This window comes from Microtus oregoni, unplaced genomic scaffold (assembly GCF_018167655.1).
Source record: "Microtus oregoni isolate MIOR12 unplaced genomic scaffold, Mior012 000006F_ref0000085, whole genome shotgun sequence".
Lineage (NCBI taxonomy): Eukaryota > Metazoa > Chordata > Mammalia > Rodentia > Cricetidae > Microtus > Microtus oregoni.
Window position 1 is genome coordinate 13,704,210 of NW_024543065.1, and position 21,558 is coordinate 13,725,767.

At 34.9% G+C, this 21,558-nt stretch overlaps 1 protein-coding gene across 3 annotated transcripts in view; it reads right to left on the reverse strand.

Annotated features, from left to right (window-relative positions):
• Positions 1-21,558, reverse strand: part of Nkain2 (sodium/potassium transporting ATPase interacting 2) — a 1,049,567-nt gene that overhangs the window by 496,447 nt on the left and 531,562 nt on the right. For all 3 annotated transcript variants that reach the window (XR_005974533.1, XR_005974534.1, XM_041654044.1), the window contains one exon: positions 20,040-20,120. Coding sequence is in view for 1 of the 3 variants with exons in the window: in XM_041654044.1 (XP_041509978.1) it covers positions 20,040-20,120 (81 nt within the window). In the remaining 2 variants the exon portion in view is untranslated. The remainder of the gene's footprint in view (positions 1-20,039; positions 20,121-21,558) is intronic.

The following is a 21,558-nucleotide window of genomic DNA, read 5'->3' on the forward strand; positions in this document are numbered from 1 at the left end:
GCTCATTAGTCAGTCCTTAGAATCTAATTTGTTTAATTGGTTTAAAGGAAGAGAGAGATAACATAATAACAATTCAAGGCTTACGTTATTGCTCTTTGATCTTCCTTTCTCCATGACTTTCACTTGTCCCAATGAACATTTGGCCATCATATTAATATGTGTATGTGTGTGTATGTATGTTCCCCCCCCCCCAAAATTGATTCTTGGTAATTCTTGTAGGTAGGTCATTGCATTCATATGCACTTTATTGTCTTTTTCAAAACTTCAGTGCCTCATTTCTCACCCAAATTGTTCTTACTTGTCCTGTATTTAATTGCAGAACATTGGAGTATTTCAGCAAATTTCTTTACTGCCTTCCAACCAAATCCACCGTTCTTCCACAATTTCCAGTCTTGCCCCAGATTTTCTTCTGATGGAAGAATCAGTAGCATCTTTTCTCTGATGTTGAATCCTAGTGTCCATTTTCTCTCAGTTGCTCAGGAACTTTGCACCTCTACCAGTTTCAGCTTCTTGCCATATTGTTCCCTCAGCAAAAAGCCACAAGCACCAGTGTCAGCTTTCAGTAAAAAAAGCTCAGTAATCCTTTGTACTTGACATAGACTTGTATAGGTGTGCTTTAGACATTCAAGTCCATGATGCTCAAGTCCCTCAGTTAAATAAAAATGGCATTTGCATATTGTATAACATCTATACCCATACTAAATGTTAGGTGATTGATCATAATGAATGTGATGAAATAGTCGTGAGTGGTTGATATATTAATGTTTAGGCATTAATGTCAAGATATTTGTCAAAATAATATCAGCTATACTCCATACATGTTCAGAAAAGACACATGTCAAAAATATTTTTGATCCCTGTTTTTTTGATTCTGTAGATGTGAAATTCATACAGACTGAGGGCTGAGTTTAATATAAATTATAAAATGACCACGCTCACTTTTCTTCTGTTACCTAAAGCAACAGCCAAAGGAAAATCTTACTTTACCCATTGTGCATCCGCTCACTTTGCCCCATGTAACAGTTTCTCCTTATTTCTTTTCTAAAACCATTTGTATCAGAGTGGGCACTGAGTTCTAATTTTCCATGTTTAATATTTATGCTTTAATTTTAATTTTTGTCACAGCATAGTATCCATTCTTTCTAAGTACTTAAAGAAAACTTCCACAACTCATATCCCTAGTTCCTTCCTTCCTAGAAGAACAGCATCCTTTTGTCTCTTCCTGTGCATTCCCTTTGCTCTGTTTCTAAGGATCCGTAGAGAATCAAAGCAGAGATCTTATGCCCATCCTGTCCTAGGAATCTCATTCTTTCAGGAACTCTCAAATTCCACTAATGTACTGACTCAAATTCATATACCCTTTTAAAATCTCCTTGAATTCAATATTTATGTGGACTGAAGTCTGTTTTACTATCTATATCAAATGGGCAACTCCAGCCTAAACTACAGTAGAAATAATTCCATACACAAACTTACTTTCTCTTTCCACTGTCATCTCTGATTTTTCTATCTCAGCATATTGAAGTAACAAATTTGAAATGTCCAGACTACAAAGCCAAAAGCCAATCTTCTTCATTTTCTTACTATGTGCTGTATTCAATATATTAGTAAGTCTGTAATTAACTTCATAGAACAGTAACTGTAATTTTAACCAGATGTACTTTTAATTAATATCAATTCACATACTTTTCACTACCTCAATGCCTACTTAGTTTAATCCAACTGTACCTGCAACTTAAGCTTATTATTAAATCGATTTTCCTTTTGTGATTCGAGTCCTTGCTACAATATGGTGAATTTCTAAATATAAAATTTTTCACAGCATCCTTTTTCCTATCCAGTATTTTATTACACATAGAGAAACATTAGGGTTAAGATGTGAGTTAGTGTTGTTTCTGGATGAAATGCACATGACCCTGGGTTCTATTCTTAGTGAATCCTTTCCTAAATAAAGTACAAACTTCACTTTATATTTTCACAAATAAGAAAATTTTTCATAATAAAAATTGAAAGGTCTTGTGTTTTTATATTAAGCTAGTCCAGTTGTGAGGACATATCAGATGAACATTTTTAGGAAAGATTTGTCTTTTAAGTGTTTAAATGAAAATATTGTAAAGGTTTATTCTTATTTTCTTATAAATCTGAATAAGAATTAGAAATATAATAAAGAAGTATATTTGTCAGTGACTTGGATGTATGTAGCTGTGGCATATATACTAAAGTTACCGCATGAAGGGGAAAAGAATTCTCTGATTATAGAAGATATTTTAGGTTAATTCACCAAATATGCCAGCCTTTTATCTAGTCAAGCCAAGAATTGTGCTTATATGGTCCAAATGTCTATGCTTTCTTAAAGAAAACTGCTCAGCATGAAATAAACTTAGATTAGGTTTCTTTAAGGCAACTTATTATTTAGGACAAACAAAAAACACTCAAGCAATCCGAGGGTAGTGAATCTAAGGAACTGCAGAGACTAGCTTCCTTCTCTGTGGGAAAGGCATACTTTTCAAGGGCATGGGCAGTTTCATAAAAAAGGAAAGATTGATGTAATGGAACAGACCCTGGAGATTGGAAGGAGATAAATAACATATGCACAACAATGGCACACTATTCTCCAAATACTGTTTCTTCACGTAGTTTTGTTTTTTTCTTTAATACACCCTGAGAAATGTAATTTAAAACCTTTCTAACGATATGGTTAAAATGTCTTATAACAATATTTATATACAATATAAATATTCTCTAATAGTATGAAACAAACCCAACCCTCTCCGCTATCAATACCTTGAGTAATCATGTGTACCATTTGTGAAAAGAGACTTTTATGGGAACAACACATTTATCATACAAACTGCAGTAGCTTATTTTAATTTCTGAATATGTAATTATTTTCATTTCCCTCCTTGTTCAGTCTTCAGATTAATATTTCCAAAATTTTTACAGAAAAAAATTTTAAGTTTTGATTTCTTTGCATTTCAGATTGACAGAATTTCCCCATTGTGAAGTCTGTCACTTGTGACTCTGTAGAGAATACTTAATATTCTGCTACAGTCATTCAGAAAACGAAGGACTTGCCATTGGGAAAGTTATGTAGAGATGGAATATTACAGCTCTTATAAACTGCATCTACAATACGTTGTTAGGTTTTGTTTTTAACTAAAAGATAACTGAAACTCTGCTACACTTTATATTCTTAGCAAACATGGAATTAGTTGCAGACTATAGAGCTCATTCTTCCATGGTAAGAAGATTGCAGTGACTCACTCCAGTCCCACTGTTTCATAAAGAATTAATAGTTTTATTATACTATATAGTTCACATCACTATTTCTATTGGTTAATAGTCTGCTTCCTTTGTTTTCAAATCAATGCTCCTTGCTTTACATGCCTTGAGGGATAACTTAAAGGGAAAAATCATGCCCAGCAGCACTAATTATTTGGCTATTTGGCAATATTGAGCTCAGTTATTTTTTCCGTCTTCCTCATTGAGAAAAAAGAAACAGGAAGCCAAAAAGACAAGAAGAATAGAGTTCATTATACAACGCGCTATGATGCCGCCGTTAATATACTGTATAAATGCATTAAAAACTAAGTAATGGGTGGGGGCTCTGGGTGTAAAAACTGCTTGGTGTATTAAATGTTCTCATAAAACCAGAGTGCAGAAACTCAAGTCCATTCATTCTGCAGCCTCCTGATAAACCTGGCTTAGCGGGTACTGTCCTAGGGAGCTCTTTAGAGTGCCCGGATGGCCACAGATATGATCAGGAGGAATAGCAGAACACACCAAATTGTCTGATAACTGGGACTCCTATCAGGCTTAATTGAGTGCATCACACTCAGTTTCAGCCGTGATTCAAATAAAAGGTTTGAAGACTTGTCACCAGAGATTTTTCCATCAACACTCAGAAGGAACAGAGTGTCCCCATGGTACAAATGCAGCCACTTTGCTACAAAATGTCTCATTTTTATACTATGGGAAAGATGACAATTTTTGAAATATCCTTGATTACTTGAGTTTTATGTATTATACCAGTAAGTGTGAAAACCCTGGAGTCCTGTAACTACAATTAGATTCATTCTTCTAGCAGGTTATATGTGTTAATGAAAGAAAAATGAACAACAATTATATCCCATAAACGACTGTTTATTTCTGAGTCCTGCCACTCTTTCTACTCTTCAGAGCCCCACTTCTTATTGTAACAGTCTCCATGCAATTTTTTTTTCATTATTAAAACATAAACCTTGAGGAAGATCAGGGAAGTAACACCATGAGTATTATGCTGAAACACAAAACAGGCTAACTATTTCAAAATTTCTTTGTGCAATGTTCAACCAGCCAAGGGTTAAATATATTTATTTCCTTTGTGTTGTGTCCTATCTAATAACAGTATTTATTAAACATGGCTCCCGGGTACTTTTATTGCACAGAGCTACTAATACAAAGTTTCAACTGCATTTTCTATGTAAATTTTAAGTACAAGGCAAACAGAAGTAAGTTTTTATTCCCATACAAAAAGAATGGACAACAGTCACTTAGTCCGTCTTTCTTCGCCAAATAATCTGAAGGGCAGAAACTGGGAAATATCTATTCTGTTCTTTATTATTCCTTTAGTTTATTTCTTGAGTTGTGCTCTTATTTAATTTTTCCCAATTCATCAAAGCATCAATCGTCCCCACTGAATATGCACAGGGACAATGGCATTCCACCCTCCAAAATTAATTTGACAACTGTCAATCTCTACCAGTTTTCTGTGTGATTCAGTTTCAACCTCACGTTTGGGTGACACTTTACCATGAGCAGGATGATTTTCATGAGGTTATCACAAACAGTATCATAGTCTGAGAGCACACGAAGAGAAGGGGTGGATTGTGTTGCTGGATATAATTGTAAGAAAATCCTGGAACTATTTAATAATCTCAAGGCCTATACAATAGATGATAACTATCACATGAGACTAGCTCTCTCAGTGCTTTCAAATTTCAAAAGAATGCAGCCAGTGCTTCCCTGTTTTTTTTTCTTTCTTTCTTTTATACTTCAAATATTCCTTTTTTTTAAAAAAAAATACAGACTCTAAGGATACAATGTTTCATCAGGTAAAGACGCTTTTCTCAAATGTCAGGCAACAAGAATACAACCTCCAGAACCCATACAAAATGAAGGAGAAATAGATGCTACGAAAGCTTGTGGGTACGAACACTCGCATTGCCAGCATGAGAACCTGTTATGAATGGAGCTGCCTATCTACCTGCAGACTGGGTCCATTGATCAAACTCAGATCCCATGTTGGCTGAGAGAGTGTTCTTAGCCACTGAACTGTCTCCCTGTACCCTAAAGCATAAATGTTCAGTGCAAATATATCCTTACAAATGTATTCTTATGCTATGTCATCTCTACAAACAAACACTAAGTAATACTTAGCTTTTAATTTGTACGTACACTAAAACCTATCATTCTAGTATAATCTTTATAGAGTAGGATTTTAAAACAAATAGGGTTGACAAAGCCATGATCATTTCGGTAAATTTACCTCTTATTTTGAACAAGGCTATCTTGAGAATGTAATGACTGTAATTTTATTTTCTTCGCACTAATTTTACAAATGTTTCCTTGTGGGTGAATGACATCCTCATTGCTTAATAGACAATTAATGTTGTTCTAGGAGGGACACCAAAAGAAATAGTACTTGAAAAAAAGAACACCTCTCAAAGTCTACACAGGAAATAGTAGCTTTGAAGTCAAAGTTTTTGATCATGAAGAGAAAATAAAGGCTTAATAATAACAAATTTGAAAGGAAAGAGCACATCAAGCCATCTGAGGCCATTTCCAGAGAGACAGAGGAACTAGGAGGCAGAGTATTGAGATGCCGGCTACTTCTTTTTTTGTCAGTTTTGTTCTTTTGAGAAGGGCGTTTCAAGAAGCATGGGCTGACCTTCAATTTGCTCTGCAGCTGAGGCTGACCTTGAACTCATCATCTGTTTTTTCTGTTTTCCAAGTATTGAGAGTATAGACACGAGTTAGGATGCTTAGATTGGTTATACCTTTAAATCGACAACACACTAGCCTGCAGCAGCAGCTGCTTCAGTGTTCTAATGCATCACCATGAGCTGTACTATCAGAATGGAGACTCAGGGAGCCAAATTGACACCTGAAAGCCATTCTACCTTTCCTTTCTAGCAGCATATGGTGTCTTTATTTCTCCCCAGAAGAATGATACACCAATACTGGGCAAGGGTGACAAATCTGAGCCTTTCTTCTGAAAAGGTTTTTTTTTTTTTAAGTTTTATGGATCTCTACATTTTTCTCTGCTCCACTCCCTGCCTCTCTCCTCCCCTTCAACCCTCTCCTAAGGTCCCCATTAGTACTTCCCATGTAGATTAGATCTATGTATGTCTCTCCTATGGTCCTCATTGTTTTTAAGACACCAAGACTTTGCAAAGATTGAGGGGAGCATTTCTGTTTAAGAGGTCCCACTTGCAATACTCAAGACAATTTTATGCCTGACTATAAAGAGGATTGCAATTTTGACACAAACTGGAGTATTAAGAATTGGTCTTTGCTAATTTCCTGAGAAATCACCATACTTATTTTCAAAGTGACTGTGCAAGTTTGCACTCCCACTAGCAATGGAGGAGTGTTTCACTTACCCCACATCCTTTACACCAAAAGCTGTCATGAACGTTTTTGATCCTGGCTATTTTACAGATGTAAGATGGAATCTCGGAGTTGTTTTGATTTGCATTTTCTGAAGGCTAAAATGTTTGGCATTTCCTTAAGTAAGTATCTTTCAGCCATTTTAGATTCATCTGTTGAGAGTTCTCTGTTTAGGTCTGTACCCCATTTTTTATTGGATTATTTATTCTTTTGATGACTGATTTCTCAAATTCTCTGTATATTTTGGAGATGTAGCCCTCTATCTATGTGGGGTTTTGAAGTTCTTTTCCCATAATGTAGGCTGCTGTTTTGTCTTGTTGACCATGTCTTTTGCTTTACAGAAGCTTCCAAGTTTTAGGAGATCTCATTTATTATCTCAAAACCCAGCAATACGACTTTCAGGTATATATGTAAAAGATGCTCAATCATACCACAAGGACATGTGCTCATCTATATTCATAGCAGCATTATTTGTCATAGCCAGAACTTGGAAACAAACTAAATGCCCCTTCAAACGAAGAATGGATAAAGAAGATGTGGTACCTTTATACAATGAAGTACTACACAGTGGAAAAAAAATAATGACATCTTGAAATTTGCACACAAATGGATGGATCTAGAAAACATCATATTGAGTGAGATAACCCAGACCTAGAAAGACAAATATAATTTGTACTCACTCATAAGTGCCTTTTAGACATAAAAATTAGCCTATAACTCATTACCCCAGAGAAACGACACAACAAAGAGAACCCTAAGAGAGATATACATGTATCTAATCTACAGGGGAAGTAGAAAAAGACAAGATTTTTTTTGAATAAATTTGGAACATAGGGACCATGGCAGAAGGTAGAAGGAGAGAGGGGAGGAAGGAAGGGGAGTGGAGAAAAATAAATAGCTCAATAAAAACAATAAAAATATAGTGTATAAAATGAAAAAAAGAATTGGTCTTTTCAAGAGAGAAAGACATCAAAACAAAACAAAACAACAACAACAACAACAAATGAAAACAGATTTTAGGGTAGTCGTCTTACTAGAACCATAAAAGCTGTATGTACCATGAGAATTTTGTTAGGGAGAGAGGCAACTGACTCAGCTTCTCTCATAGAAGGCATCAGTTCTGGAATGCTTAATATGCTCTTTCAGTGACAAGAGACAGAGACAAATGGAAGTGGAAAATTTCCGACTTTGCTTCAGTTTCCAATCCAGCTACACAGAGCATGCCAAGGCTTCATCAGCCTGGTAAGTGGAACCTTATCTTTTGGAAATGCAGTTATGATAAAAAATAATAAGTGTTCGTGCTCTCCCTCTTTCTGCTCCTGATTTGGACCTTGAGATTTCAGTCCGGTGCTCCAATGTGGGTCTCTGTCTCCTTTCATCGCCTGATGAAGGTTAATAATCAGGAGGATGCTTATATGTTTTTCTTTGGGTTCTCCTTCTTATTTAGCTTCTCTAGGATCACTAATTATAGGCTCAATGTCTTTTATTTATGGCTAGAAACCAAATATGAGTGAGTACATCCCATGTTCCTCTTTTTGGGTCTGGCTTACCTCACTTAGGATAGTGTTTTCTATTTCCATCCATTTGCATGCAAAATTCAAGAAGTCCTTGTTTTTTACTGCTGAGTAGTACTCTAATCTGTATCTCAGGACCGCGAGGGGTGCACCCACACACTGAGACAATGGGGATGTTCTATCGAGAACTCACCAAGGCCAGCTGGCCTGGGTCTGAAAAAGCCTGGGATAAAACTAGACTCGCTGAACATAGCAGACAATGATTACTGAGATCTCAAGAACAATGGCAACGGGTTTTATATCCCACTATACGTACTGGCTTTGTGGGAGCCTAGGCAGTTTGGATGCTCACCTTACTAGACCTGGATGGAGGTGGGTGTTCCTTGGACTTCCCACAGGGCAGGGAACCCTGATTGCTCTTTGGGCTGGCTTGGGAGTGGGACTTGATTGGGGGAGGGGGAGGGAAATGGGAGGCGGTGGCAGGGAAGAGACAGAAATCTTTAATAAATAAATAAATAAAAAGATGGAAGGAAAAAAGAACAAAGGAATGAAGGAAAGAATGAAAAAACATAATAATAAAAATTAGGCTATGCATAAAAAATAATAAGTGTTGCACATAAGAGTCTTGAAAAACTTCAACTTGGAGTCTGCTTCTTCTTGAAGAAATATATGGAAAGTTTATGATGGAGATTTTACTGGCAGAAAAAAAGCTTTGGATTCCAAAGGAAGAATGTAAACAGCACCTTCCATCCCATCAAGAACCTGGGATTTATTTGGTACTTTACTTGGTAAATTAGATAGGGATCATAGTAATATGTCAAGGGATAAGTTTCTGTATTTTTCAATATTCAGTTCTACATTCAGGTTTCTTCTTCCCCCCAAAAAATGGCCAAGAATAAAGAAGTTCCCTTTGTGCCTTGTTTTGAAGACTCCTATGAATACAATTCTTACAAAACAATGTATATTCTCAACATAAAGGAATATGTCAAAGTTAAAATAACCCAAGAACTCTGGCCTCACTCCAGAAAATAAAAAAAAAATAATGCCTAAATGTTTCATATGATTACATTCCTTATGCTTATTTTTGCCACAGAGTACTAGGCCAACCCTGAGACAGATTCTATAGTTCCCATGACTATGGAGTATAAAGGAGCACCCCAGCAGCTATGTTTGCAACCAACTTCTGGAATCTGTATTCCTGCAATTGGTCTCTTTCCAGTGAATATCCTTGGTATGCCTGGCTTTTTTCTTGGTGATGGGAATGAATAAAACATGATACCTACATTATATACTGAAGACTAAATAGTTAAATAGCAATAATTAGGATATGTTGATAAGAGCATGTAGTTTCACTTGTTTTACCAATTGGGTTCATTTATAAACAACTAAAATGCTCAACTGATTCATCACTATAGTGCAGTAGCCCATTCCCATGTGGTTTAATAATCAATTGAAGTTTAATAGAAAAGAAGACTCTCTTAAGTGAATACGATGACATTGTCCAAAATAGTATATAATTATTTATATAGGTAAGAAAATATTAGAAGTTTTATTTATTCTCATACATTATTACATTTTATTTCAACAAAAAGTTGCGCATTGAGATAATCACACATAAAAATCAGTTATGTTAATGCCTTACATGAAATAGAAAGGGGCTGTTGCTATTACATTTTCTTAAATATTTCTTAATATATTTACTACTAAAAAGGAGGATAAGTAATAATTCATTTTTTAATTAATAAGAGTGCATTCAAGTGCTTATTCTCAATGTCTTTTCCAAAACCTTTGTCTAATTCATGCTTTGTCAATTATATTGACTTTGAACTCCACTGTGTCTCTCTCAAACACACTGTCAAATCTACCAGGTCATAAACATGATATTATTAAAAAGAATTTCTGTCTCTTTTTTCCCTAAATCACTCTTGATATAGCTTTTACATATTTAACATAAACAAAAAACAGATTGATCTTTCCGGTATTTGTCTATTGTTGAGTTTTGTTTCATTATCTCATTATTCCCATTTTGAAGATTCACTGTATTTTCACCAACTTCTGAATTTGTCATTCGTATTTTTCAGTATATTTTAGCTTTTATATCTCAATTTAAAGTCATCAGCATATCTTTAATTTTATGACTCCAAAATTTCATTGTTAATACGCTAATTTTTAACTGAAAAAGTTGAAAATATTTCCAGATTTTAATTTCAAGCACTTGGGTTTTTTGGTTTAGAAGTATGCTGCTCAATTTGCACCAAGTTTTATTTCGTTCTAGTCCTATTTCACAGTAGTTAGGGAACACTAGCTTAATGACTGCAACCCATTATTCTCAGAGCATTTTATGATTTGACTCACTTAATGATTGGATGTTGTCTACAGCCTTGAAAGTTTTATGATGGTTGGGACATTCTAGTAAAGAAAATATTATTATTTTTGCTAATTATGATGTATGGAAGTCAACATTTTTACTGACTATCTGATTGACATTTTCCTAAAGAACTATTATAGAATCTGTTTAATTTTGGATGGAGCAGTTTATCTTTTTTAGCCAAGTATTTTTTCTTTATTTATCTTGATGCTATAATGATTTATTCAGGATAACTATTTCACTGATTGTTTGTCTATCTTTCAATCTGGCTATCTACACATGTACAATTTTTCTTTAAGTTTGTGGGGATAGAACACCAGAATTTTCCCATACTGGGCAAGCAACAAATGCTCAAACAAAGCAAAATGCATGAACAAAGCAAAATGAGACAGAAAAAATCTAGAAAAATGTCATTTTGTTCATTTTGTGTTGACCGCCTACTGCTGTTCATGGGGCCTACTCATAAGTTAGATTAATAAATCTAGTGAAACTCCAATGGAGAAAACTATTTTTACCTTTCTCAGCTGTTTTATAGATTCTTGGGTAGGAATGATGGGACATTGTATCCATCCTCCCCACTCCCACATTGGGACCCCATCTGGCTTGAACTTGTATAGTTCCTGTGCATGATTCCATAGTAGCTGTGAGTTTATATGTGCATCAGTCTGGTGGATCTAGAAGACATTATTTCCTTGGTGTCTTCCAAACCTTCTTGATGTGGGATGTCCTTCTGTATATGTGTTGATTTTATTGCTTAATGGATAAAGTTGCTTTGGCTTTTGGCAGGGTAGAATATATCCACCCTGAAAGAGATACAAGGAGAGAGTAGGCAGAGTCGAAGAGATGCCATGTATCTACCAAAGGAGAAAGATGCCGCCACTTTATACAATTAATAGATTGTATACTATCTACAATATAAAGATTAATAGAAATGGATTAATTTAAGATGTAAACGTTAATTAATAAGAAGCCTGAGCTAATAGTGAAAACAGTGTTGCAATTAATATAGTTTCTGTATGATTATTCGGGTCTGGGCAGCCAGGAAAGAAACAAGCAGTCTCCATTTACAAAATGGTGCCTACTGTCTGGGGCATGGATCCACATAAGACCTCAAAAAAACAACTTACAGAAAGTGCTTCTAGACCCACAAAAACAGGAGTCAATTGCAGCTTTTTGGTAGCCACATTTTTTTTTTTTCAGATAGACTCTACTGGCTGCAAGCAGAGGAGCAGCTTCTTTAAGAGACAACTTCCTGGTTCATGCTCGCAGCAGGAATGACTCTAGCTCTTTTTGGAGGTCCTGCACTTAAGTGGGGTCTGTGAGCAGTATGTTACAAATTGCTCAATGGGGATAGACACCCGCTGAGCCCCTGGAGCGGGGGCAGTGTGCATAGTCCATAGAATCAGTGAACATACCTCTGCCATGTTGGATGGGCTGGAGAAAGAGGCAGGGTTTTGGAGTGGGTCCTACCCATGCCCACTTAACTTGCAAGAAGAAAAAAAAAAGGTGCTCCTGGTCAGAAAATGATTACAGATATGCAATAAAAACAGATTCAGCCAGAAATAAACCTCTGAACAGATCATATGTGTTTAAAAATGTATATAGGCTTGGAAAAGAGAGGTAAAAGAGTATAGACAGTTATAAAAAGAAATACATAGTTTTGAAAAGTAAAAAAGTCTTTAAAGAGACAGGAAAAGTAATATAAAAGAGCATAGACAATCATAGTTTAAAGAAGTATAGAGCCGGGCAATGGTGGCGCACGCCTTTAATCCCAGCACTCGGGAGGCAGAGGCAGGCGGATCTCTGTGAGTTCGAGACCAGCCTGGTCTACAGAGCTAGTTCCAGGACAGGCTCCAAAGCCACAGAGAAACCCTGTCTCAAAAAAAAAAAACAAAAAAAAAAGAAGTTAAAGAAGTATAGAAAAATAAGCCACATAAAGATGGAATATACATTGAGTCTAGAATATATATATATATATTTGTGTCTTATTTTAGTTTTTTATTTCAGAGACACATTTGATTCTGAGGGGCCACTAATCTAAATCAACACATAAATTAATGTATCTTGACTTCAAAATTTGAGTCTAAAGCTATGCTACTTTTGAAAAGACGTTCTGTTTCTGTTTCTACAGAGGATGGGAATCTGTGTATTCTTTCCAGGCTGATTTGGTTTGATGTAACAAGACCCACCAAAAGATCTCCATGAACCCCTTAAAATGCTTTGCCCAACAAAAAGCAAGAAGCAGTTTGGAGAAAACAATGCCCACACTCCCAAAATGATTGCTTATAAATGTTTTTTTTTTAATTTAAAGAGGGGATATGATATAGAGATGAATACTTTGCATTGGTATAGATCTTGGTCTATTCATAAAATTTTAAGGTTGATTTTGTTACATTGTGTATACGTATTTCTGCTCTTGTTTAAGGTATTGTGTTTATGTAGCTCATTTAAAATTTAATACAATTCTGCTATGAACATCGTAGAGCATATACTTTTGTTGTATGATAAGGCCTCTCTTGGGTATATTCCCAAGAGTGGTATTGCTGGGTCCAGGGGTAAGTTGATCCCGAATTTCCTGAGAAACCGCCATACTGCTTTCCAAAGTGGTTGCACAAGTTTGCATTCCCACCAGCAATGGATGAGTGTACCCCTTTCTCCACAACCTCTCCAACAAAGGCTATCATTGGTGTTTTGTGGGAGCCTAGGCAGTTTGGATGCTCAACTTACTAGACCTGGATGGAGGTGGGGGTTCCTTGGACTTCCCACAGGACAGGGAACCCTGATTGCTTTTCGGGCTGAGGGGCAGGGGGACTTAATTGGGGGAGGGGGAGGGAAATGGGAGGCGGTGGTGGGGAAGAGACAGAAATCTTTAATAAATAAATAAATTAAAAAAAAGAAAGTCAAAAAAATTTAATATAATTAAACAATACTGATTAGTAGTCATTTATAATAGTCACACTTGTTAGGTTTTCTAGATGTACAGAGACGTATTTCAGATGGATAGGTATTCTTTAAGTCTTTCAAAGACCTACAGAATATGGCATTTAAAATGTTTTAAGAACTTAGACTTTTATCAACAGAGAGACATGTCTGCATCTGGCGGCACCAATTACTTCAGAGAGGTTGATGGGCATTGAAGAAACTCGTCATGGAGTTTTCCTTCAATGTGACAAGGCTAAACATTTGGGCAAGAAACCGTTCTTGCCTGGACTATTAATTGGTATAGTTTATGAAATGAACATGCAGAACCCACAGAAAAATAACTGCTGAATTTTTGTAAAGGTAAGACAGTCCTTCAGGGTTTACTGCTTCATGAAAGAGTTGCCAGACATTCTGAAGGACTCAAAAGAAAGTGACTATCAAACTGCCAATATAGGCAAAACAGCCTTTCAAATTTCCTGCTTCATGAAAAGTCTGCCAGATAATATGGGCTTGTCAGTGAAAGAGAGATGCCCCACTATTACAGAAGAACTTTGGGTGACTGTCCAGGCAGTACAATGTCTCTTAATTCTAGAGTTTTGTAAATTGCTTACAATGCACTTCCTGTTTACTTAAGTAATATTATACCCTTCTGGGGTCTTTCAAGAGTAAAGACAGAAAGTTATAGTTTTCTTTAGTTATGATAAAAGAGAAATTAGATATGAAACTTTCCAGATACAAATAGACTAAATATTATAAGTGTAATTCTTTTTTGAAACCAGTTTTGTATATGTAATTTTACTACGTTAAAGTTAAAAAACCTTACTTTTTATTTAGACAGAATAGGGGAAATAATGGGAATGTCCTTCTATATATGTTTTGCTTTTATTAGTTAATGAATAGAGCGCTCTGGCCTATGGTAGGGCAGAATATAGCAATATTGGAAGAGTTATAGAGAGAGAGTAGGCAGAGTCAAAGAGATATCATTTAGTTGTCAAAGGAGAAAGATGTCATGGGTGGAAATTTACCACTAGACCATAGTAGGAATGAGTTAATTTAAGATGTAATAGTTAGTTAATAAGAAGCCTGAGCTAATAAGCCAAACAGTGATGCAATTAATATAGTTTTTGTGTAATTTTTCAGGTCTGGGTGTTCGGGAAATGAACAAGCAGCCTCCCTTTATGCCCTCTGGCTGTTACAGTCTTCCTGCCTCCTCTTATGCACATCTCTTAGAGCCCTAATCATGATGAGTTCTTGTAGGCATTACTAATTTGCATTATGTTAATTAGTATACTTATTAGCTTTGAGTCACTTCTCCTTCAACTTTACTCTTTCTTGCCTTAAATATTACATTATCTGAAAATAAGACCACAGTTTTTCTTTCTTATTTGGGGTACAGTTGCTTCTAAAAAACATGTCTTCTACTTTTTTATATTTTTTCAGTAGATTCAAATATTCAAGAGATAACCTCTTAGATAACATTTATCTCAAAGTTCTATCTTAATTTAGACCTGTAACTTTTCATTTCTTGACTGAACACAAATACTACATAACTTACAATAGGACATTTAAATAACCTGGTATAATTTGAAGAACATCATAAGTAAAAAAAAATGCTTTGATGAAACATTCCTTTATACCAAATACATTCAAAGACCGTACTGAATTGAATCTGAACTTTAGTTTCAGTAATGCTTAATCTGTGTCTGGTTATCTTTTGTTCATTCTCCAAATGATTTCAAATATAAAATTGTATTCTGTAGAATTTGTCTCTTACTTTAAAACTCATTTTCAAGACTGCCAATATTATTTTACTATTTTAATAGTAAAACATTATATTACTCTACATTTAAGATATTACTATTATACAATTATATTATAATTATACAATGCATTTATTATAATATATATACAATAATTATACAAAATATCCATAGTAATTATTATTATAATTATACAACACAATTATATTACTCTATACATTTATATTTTTAGCATATACAAAACTCACCATTTCCCTAATAGCAAAACTATTCAAATGTTTGATCCTGTGTCCTTCAAAGATATCACTATTTATAAATTCCCTAAAAATTGTTTTTTACAATTGTACCACAAGGACATATGTTCAACTATGTTCATAGCAGCATTGTTTATCATAGACAGAACCTGGAAACAACCTAAATGTCCCTCAACTGAAATATGGATAAGGAAAATGTGGTACACTTATACAATGGAGTACTACAAAGCAGAGAAAAATAATGAGATTTGCAGGCACATGGATGGATCTAGAAAATATCTTACTGAGTGAGGTAACTCAAAACCAGAAAGACAAATGTAGGTAAAGAGAGGTCCACTAGTTAGTTCCTGGCTGCTTAGCCCCAAAATAATCACACAGAAACTGTATTATTTAAATCACTGCTTAACCCATTAGTTCTAGCTTCTTATTGGCTAACTCTTACATCTTAATTTAACTCATCTCCATTAATCTGTGTATCACCATGATGTTTTGGCCTACCAGCAAAGGGAAGGTTTTATATTTAGGGAGTGTCACATTGATTGCCCAAGGTAGTCTTAAACACTTTCTACAACTCAGGCAAGACTTGAACCTGACATTTTTCTGATTGTCTGTCTAGTAACTATGCTATGGGGGGGTACAATCATATCTCACTTAAAAATGAATATTAGATCTTGAAAAAACATGAATATAAGTAAAATGACTATAACATATGTCATTTTCACATACAAGATTATAGAAGACAAATTTGATATAAACATTGATTTCACTAAACATAAGTATGTGGAATATGAAAAACTACAATTGCTGTAAGAGTTCATTATTTTGTCTTCTACTCATTTCAGTTTTTAAGGATTTATTCCTTTTAGCCTGCAGTGTATGGAAGATTTTATCTTCTTTCTGCTTCTTAGAGAAGAGAACAGTTTTATTCCCCAAAGCTGGAATTGAATGTATTATCTGGCTCTTTCAGATGGCAACATTTAATAATAAATTAAATATAGACCTTAAAAACAACTACAAAAGTCATTAAAATGTAGCAGCTTTCTAGAAGAAGTTTCCATGTACTTCTGAATCACACACACACACACACACACAAACACACACACACAAACACACACAATTAGATATAATTAAATACTGTTCAAGGTTTCATCAAGTAAATTTCAAATGTCTAGTGAAATCTGACAGATATGTACCTGTGTCCTGTCCTTTATCTCACAGGTTTAAGTAAAAGCAAATTTGTCTGTCCTGGGTATAAAGTAATCCCATTGTCTGCCTTCTCTGTAAGATTATTGTTGTATTCCTGTAACATATGATCACCATTGACCAATGCCTCTCCTCAGAAGAGAGAGGCACAAATGGCTCTTCCAAACAGCCCTTTTAGAAGGTTTGGTGATATGCAGCTTCAGTTGGAGCAGGATACAATTTTTTCCACATCTAACAATTTCAGGTTTTCAACATTTGAGCAGACCTACATGTTTGTCCTAATGTGTTATTATGAAAACTTATTTTCTCATCCCAGGTAATGAAATGAATAAGTAAATAAGTATAGTACATGTGCTTTTGTTCTGTTAGGTACTTTGAACCCAAAATTTACTATTGATTAAATAACATATCTTTCATCTTTTTGCAATAATTCAAGTTAGTTGATGGATAGGATAGGTTTTCATTTCTATCTGAAAAGTGATAAGAGAATAATAATTGCTTAGTATAATTTAATGAAATAAGACTACATATGAAGACTTCCCCAATCTACTAACGCTACTACTTCATTGTTATTTCACTTTATGTTTAATGCTCAAAGGCAACTTCAAACAGCTACCATTTACATGAATTGAAAATCTACTTCCTCTTGGTTTCCAAACAAGACATCTATTAAAATCCCAACTCAAGAAACAACATATTATATGATACTTGACGATATTTAGTCTAAACACTATCATGGTAGCTACTGATATAAATTATGTAGAAATTGTTACCTTTTCGTGGATATTTTGTTGCTATGATATATTCATATAAATTATATATTAGCATATTACACGCATATATATTCCTATTATATGTTATTTTAACAGAAACTTAAAATGAAGTTTCTCTATTTGATAAAAATGAAACTAATTTTTATTTTTCTTGAATCTTTTACTAACATAGTCATTAAAACTTTGGTAATGATGTATTTTCATAGCACTAACCATATATTTATAAATGACAACCAAAGTTCAAACAGCTTAGTCTCACATACTATATTATTGTAATCAAATAATTACTGATTATAGGCACTGAGTTTATTCATGGTTGTATGCAGTTCATAATCCTATGGAAAACTGTTTGCTTAGAAAATTAAACTGAAAAATACTATAGAAAAGATAACCCAAATTATGATCCCTATATAAGTAACTAAAATTTACCTTAAAGTTTTATCATTTCTTGCCTATATTTGTTCTAAAGCAAATTACCTATTTTCATGTTTTATGGAAAAATACATTTGTCTAATTATGTACATCTCATTAAATGCCTTCTCTTATTTGATTTCCTGTATTTATCCCCAAGATTCAAGTAATGGAGCATTCAGATAGGAAACACACTGTCTTATTCTCTAGCGGGTTGAAAGCGCTTTATGTGTTGTAATCTGGCTACTATAAGTAGGCTCAGCTGAGCCCTTATTGATTTGTCGTGAATCATCTGTACATCTCAGGCACTCATGCTTCTTTCTCGCATTATATTCCTCACAGTGTGGGCTACTTGCAACAGACTAAAGAATTAAATGCCACAATCACACTTTCTTTAAACCCTCTGAGCATCAAAGAAAACCCAGAACAGATAACTATAGAACTTAGCCCTTTACAGTTTTATTTTAGACTCTTTGTTAAAAGGAGATGATTAAATTTTCATGTATTCTGAAGCCTTGGTGAACAAGAAAATACCGTTAACTGCTTCATTGCTGACGACAGACTATCATTAGATGGCCATAAGAAAAAGATTTCTCTCTTTGGCTTGCAGCTTGCTTGGGCTTTAGGTTTTTAGTATGTTCCCTCACAGAGGTTTAATGATCTTGTTCAAAATCATGAGATCCCAGCCTCTATCCTGTCTCTGCAGACGCACGAGGAAAGTTTGCTATCTCCAGAGAACATCAGAGCACTCAGCTTGCCTCAAGTCTTGTGCTCTGTGTTTTTATGTTAAAGAAACTGTGGTTTGCTAAACCACTTAACTCTGTCAATACTCTTGACATCTGACTTACAATTTTAAGATGATTCTTTTAAATAGAGAATATTCTTAAGTCTCATTCTAATGTGGAATTTCTTTGAAGCAAGTGGTTTACAGAAGAGTATAGATATATAAATGGGGGACTAATTCAGGTCCCGGGGAAAGCATACTGCCTTTTAAGCCATGATTCCATCTGTGTTCCTCCTAGAGCAGAGGAAACAATTTTTCTCCATTGGTCACAGCCCCTTCCCAGATGGGCTGTCTGCTGCCACAGCATATAGAATGACTCTCTGAACAAATCACCAAGTGGTCCTTCGCCAGGCTGACTGTGAGGAACTAGACCCAAATCTGATCATTAAATATATCCCTAGATTCTTCCTCATCCCACAATGTCACACTCATATTTTCTCTCCATCTTTTGTCATCGAACCAAGATAAATCAAAATGATTTCTACTTGACATTAATCCATAGCACAGATCAAATGATAAGTGAACACTATTAAAAATGCTGAATGTTTTGTCAAATTTCCACACATATATATTACCACCCCCTATTTCTCTAGCCTGACCAGATATGTGGACATGGGGAAGTGTTTTCCAGAGACTTTTCTTCTGAATACTGTGTTTAAAGATGTCCGTATCTTTCTGATATTTGCTAATGTGATAGTGATAACAAGAAATATGTCACAACTTATGTCTTTCAACATTAGCAAGAAGAACAAGGCATGAATTCTTTCCAGAGTCAGGATTTACTTAAATGGATGGTCTTATTTGAGCTATTTGCTGCAACTTACTACAATATAGCAATGGTGCCTTTAGAGGTCTGTAGACTCTATCATTTCAATACTCAATAAATACATGTTAAAATTACAACAGTGTGCCTCACACATTAAATAAAGAAATCATAGTGAAAACAGCAAAAGTTTTACATCTTTTATACTATGTTAGAACAGTGTATACATTTTATTCACGTCTGTAACAATATATTTCTTTCTGATAACAGTTTATGGATTGTCTAAATTATCGTATTATGATTTGAATCAGGAAAACATTGTTTAATACAAGGAAATGAAGCAACTTCAAAATCTTAGAGATATTTGTCTCTGAGAAATTTGGCCGTAGAATTCTCTCATGAATGTTAAAAAAGCATATTTCATGAGCAGTGTTATAACTTATACCTCAAGTTAATTCTGCTAAAAAGCATCAAATATATCTTTGTGATGATAAAGCATAGAGGTAAGACTGAGACTTCCTTTAATTCACCTTCACCCACTATATAGAAGACGAGAGCTGGGGAAGACTCGGCCTAACTTGGAAGGAGATTTATTAACACAGGGGTAATGACTCAGCAAATCAGATGGCAAATTACCTTTGAGAGATCCCCCGCCTCCAAATAGAAGCAGATAACAAACACATTCCATGCCACCCAGAGGACTAGCCAGACAGCGTACTGTAAAAAAACAAAGAAAAAGGAGCAGAATGAATTTACTATTAGCCAAGGCAGAGGGCAAATAGATCTTGAACTTCTGAAATTCAAATTAAAAGATTAGTTATTGATTCCATCTAAGAAACAGGCATATCTATCTATCTATCTATCTATCTATCTATCTATCTATCTATCTATCTTGATTTCTTATAACTTTTTAAGGTCTCATAATCCAAAAAATACTGAAGGATCACCAGGCAATGGTGGCACATGCCATTAATCCCAGCACTTGGGAGGCACAGGCTGGCAGATCTCTGTAAATTCATGCCAGCCTGGTCTACAGAGTAAGTTCCAGGACAGGCTCCAAAGCTACAGAGAAACCCTGTCTCAAAAAACAACAACAACAACAAAAAAAAAATAGTGGAGGATCATTTCAGTTTTTTTTGAAGCAGAAGAAATAATTGACTCCCCATTAATAAAGAGATTTTAGTTTGCAGTCATGGAAAGAACTGAACGCTCCAGTAGAAACTCTAATTATGTAAACAGAAAACAGTTTTGTTTAGTAAACATGCCTTTATAGTGCATATGCAAACTTTCTTCATGTTATTAAGGCTATCCCCAACACAACGGTCCTCACGTCCATGGCCCATATATTATGTATTTTTTAGTGTTTCACTTCTTTGTTTATCTCTCCATGCTATCCTCTCACAAACCCCATGACATAACAGTAACCATTTGGCAATCGCCCCCACCTTCATTCTGTTGTCTGCTTAGCGCATATTCTGCAGCAGCAACAAATTTTCTTACCAAGTCACAGTTCCGACCAGTCAAGCAAATTATTTTAAACACCTTGAATTGCTATTTTAAAGCACCGCAGATAACAATTACCCATAGATTTATGTCAAATGAAAAAGATGATTTTTAAGAAGATGAATATCTCATAAGAATCCTAAGATTATGTGTAATGTGAATACAAAGAAGATGGAAATAATATATAGTTTATCTTGAGAAACAGAACATGAAATCTTAAAAATAAAGAGGTGATGTTTTATCTATAAGAAATGAATGGGACTAACTTTCAGACTCAACTAAGTCTAAATCTGGGGATTTACTGGAAGGGCGATATCAACAAGGAAATGGCAGGCGTGGGTACGCTTTATCAGTTGAAATCACAGAGTATTAAGTTACCTCCTGCTAAATAAACCTATGACTGCCATCTCTTTGATAATTGGTTCCATATTTTTATAATATTATTCACGAACTCCAAGAAATTTTAACTATACTGTCTTTTAAGTCACTTATTTGAGCTCATCCCTGTAGACATACGGGATCCCAAACACATCGTTGACTTTCTGTTCCCTGGACTTAAGGTACATTTTTCTTCCTGGGGTCCTTTACCATATAATTTCTTCATCATTGATTTTTTTTCCGTTTCTCTACACATTACTCTTCACATCCATCA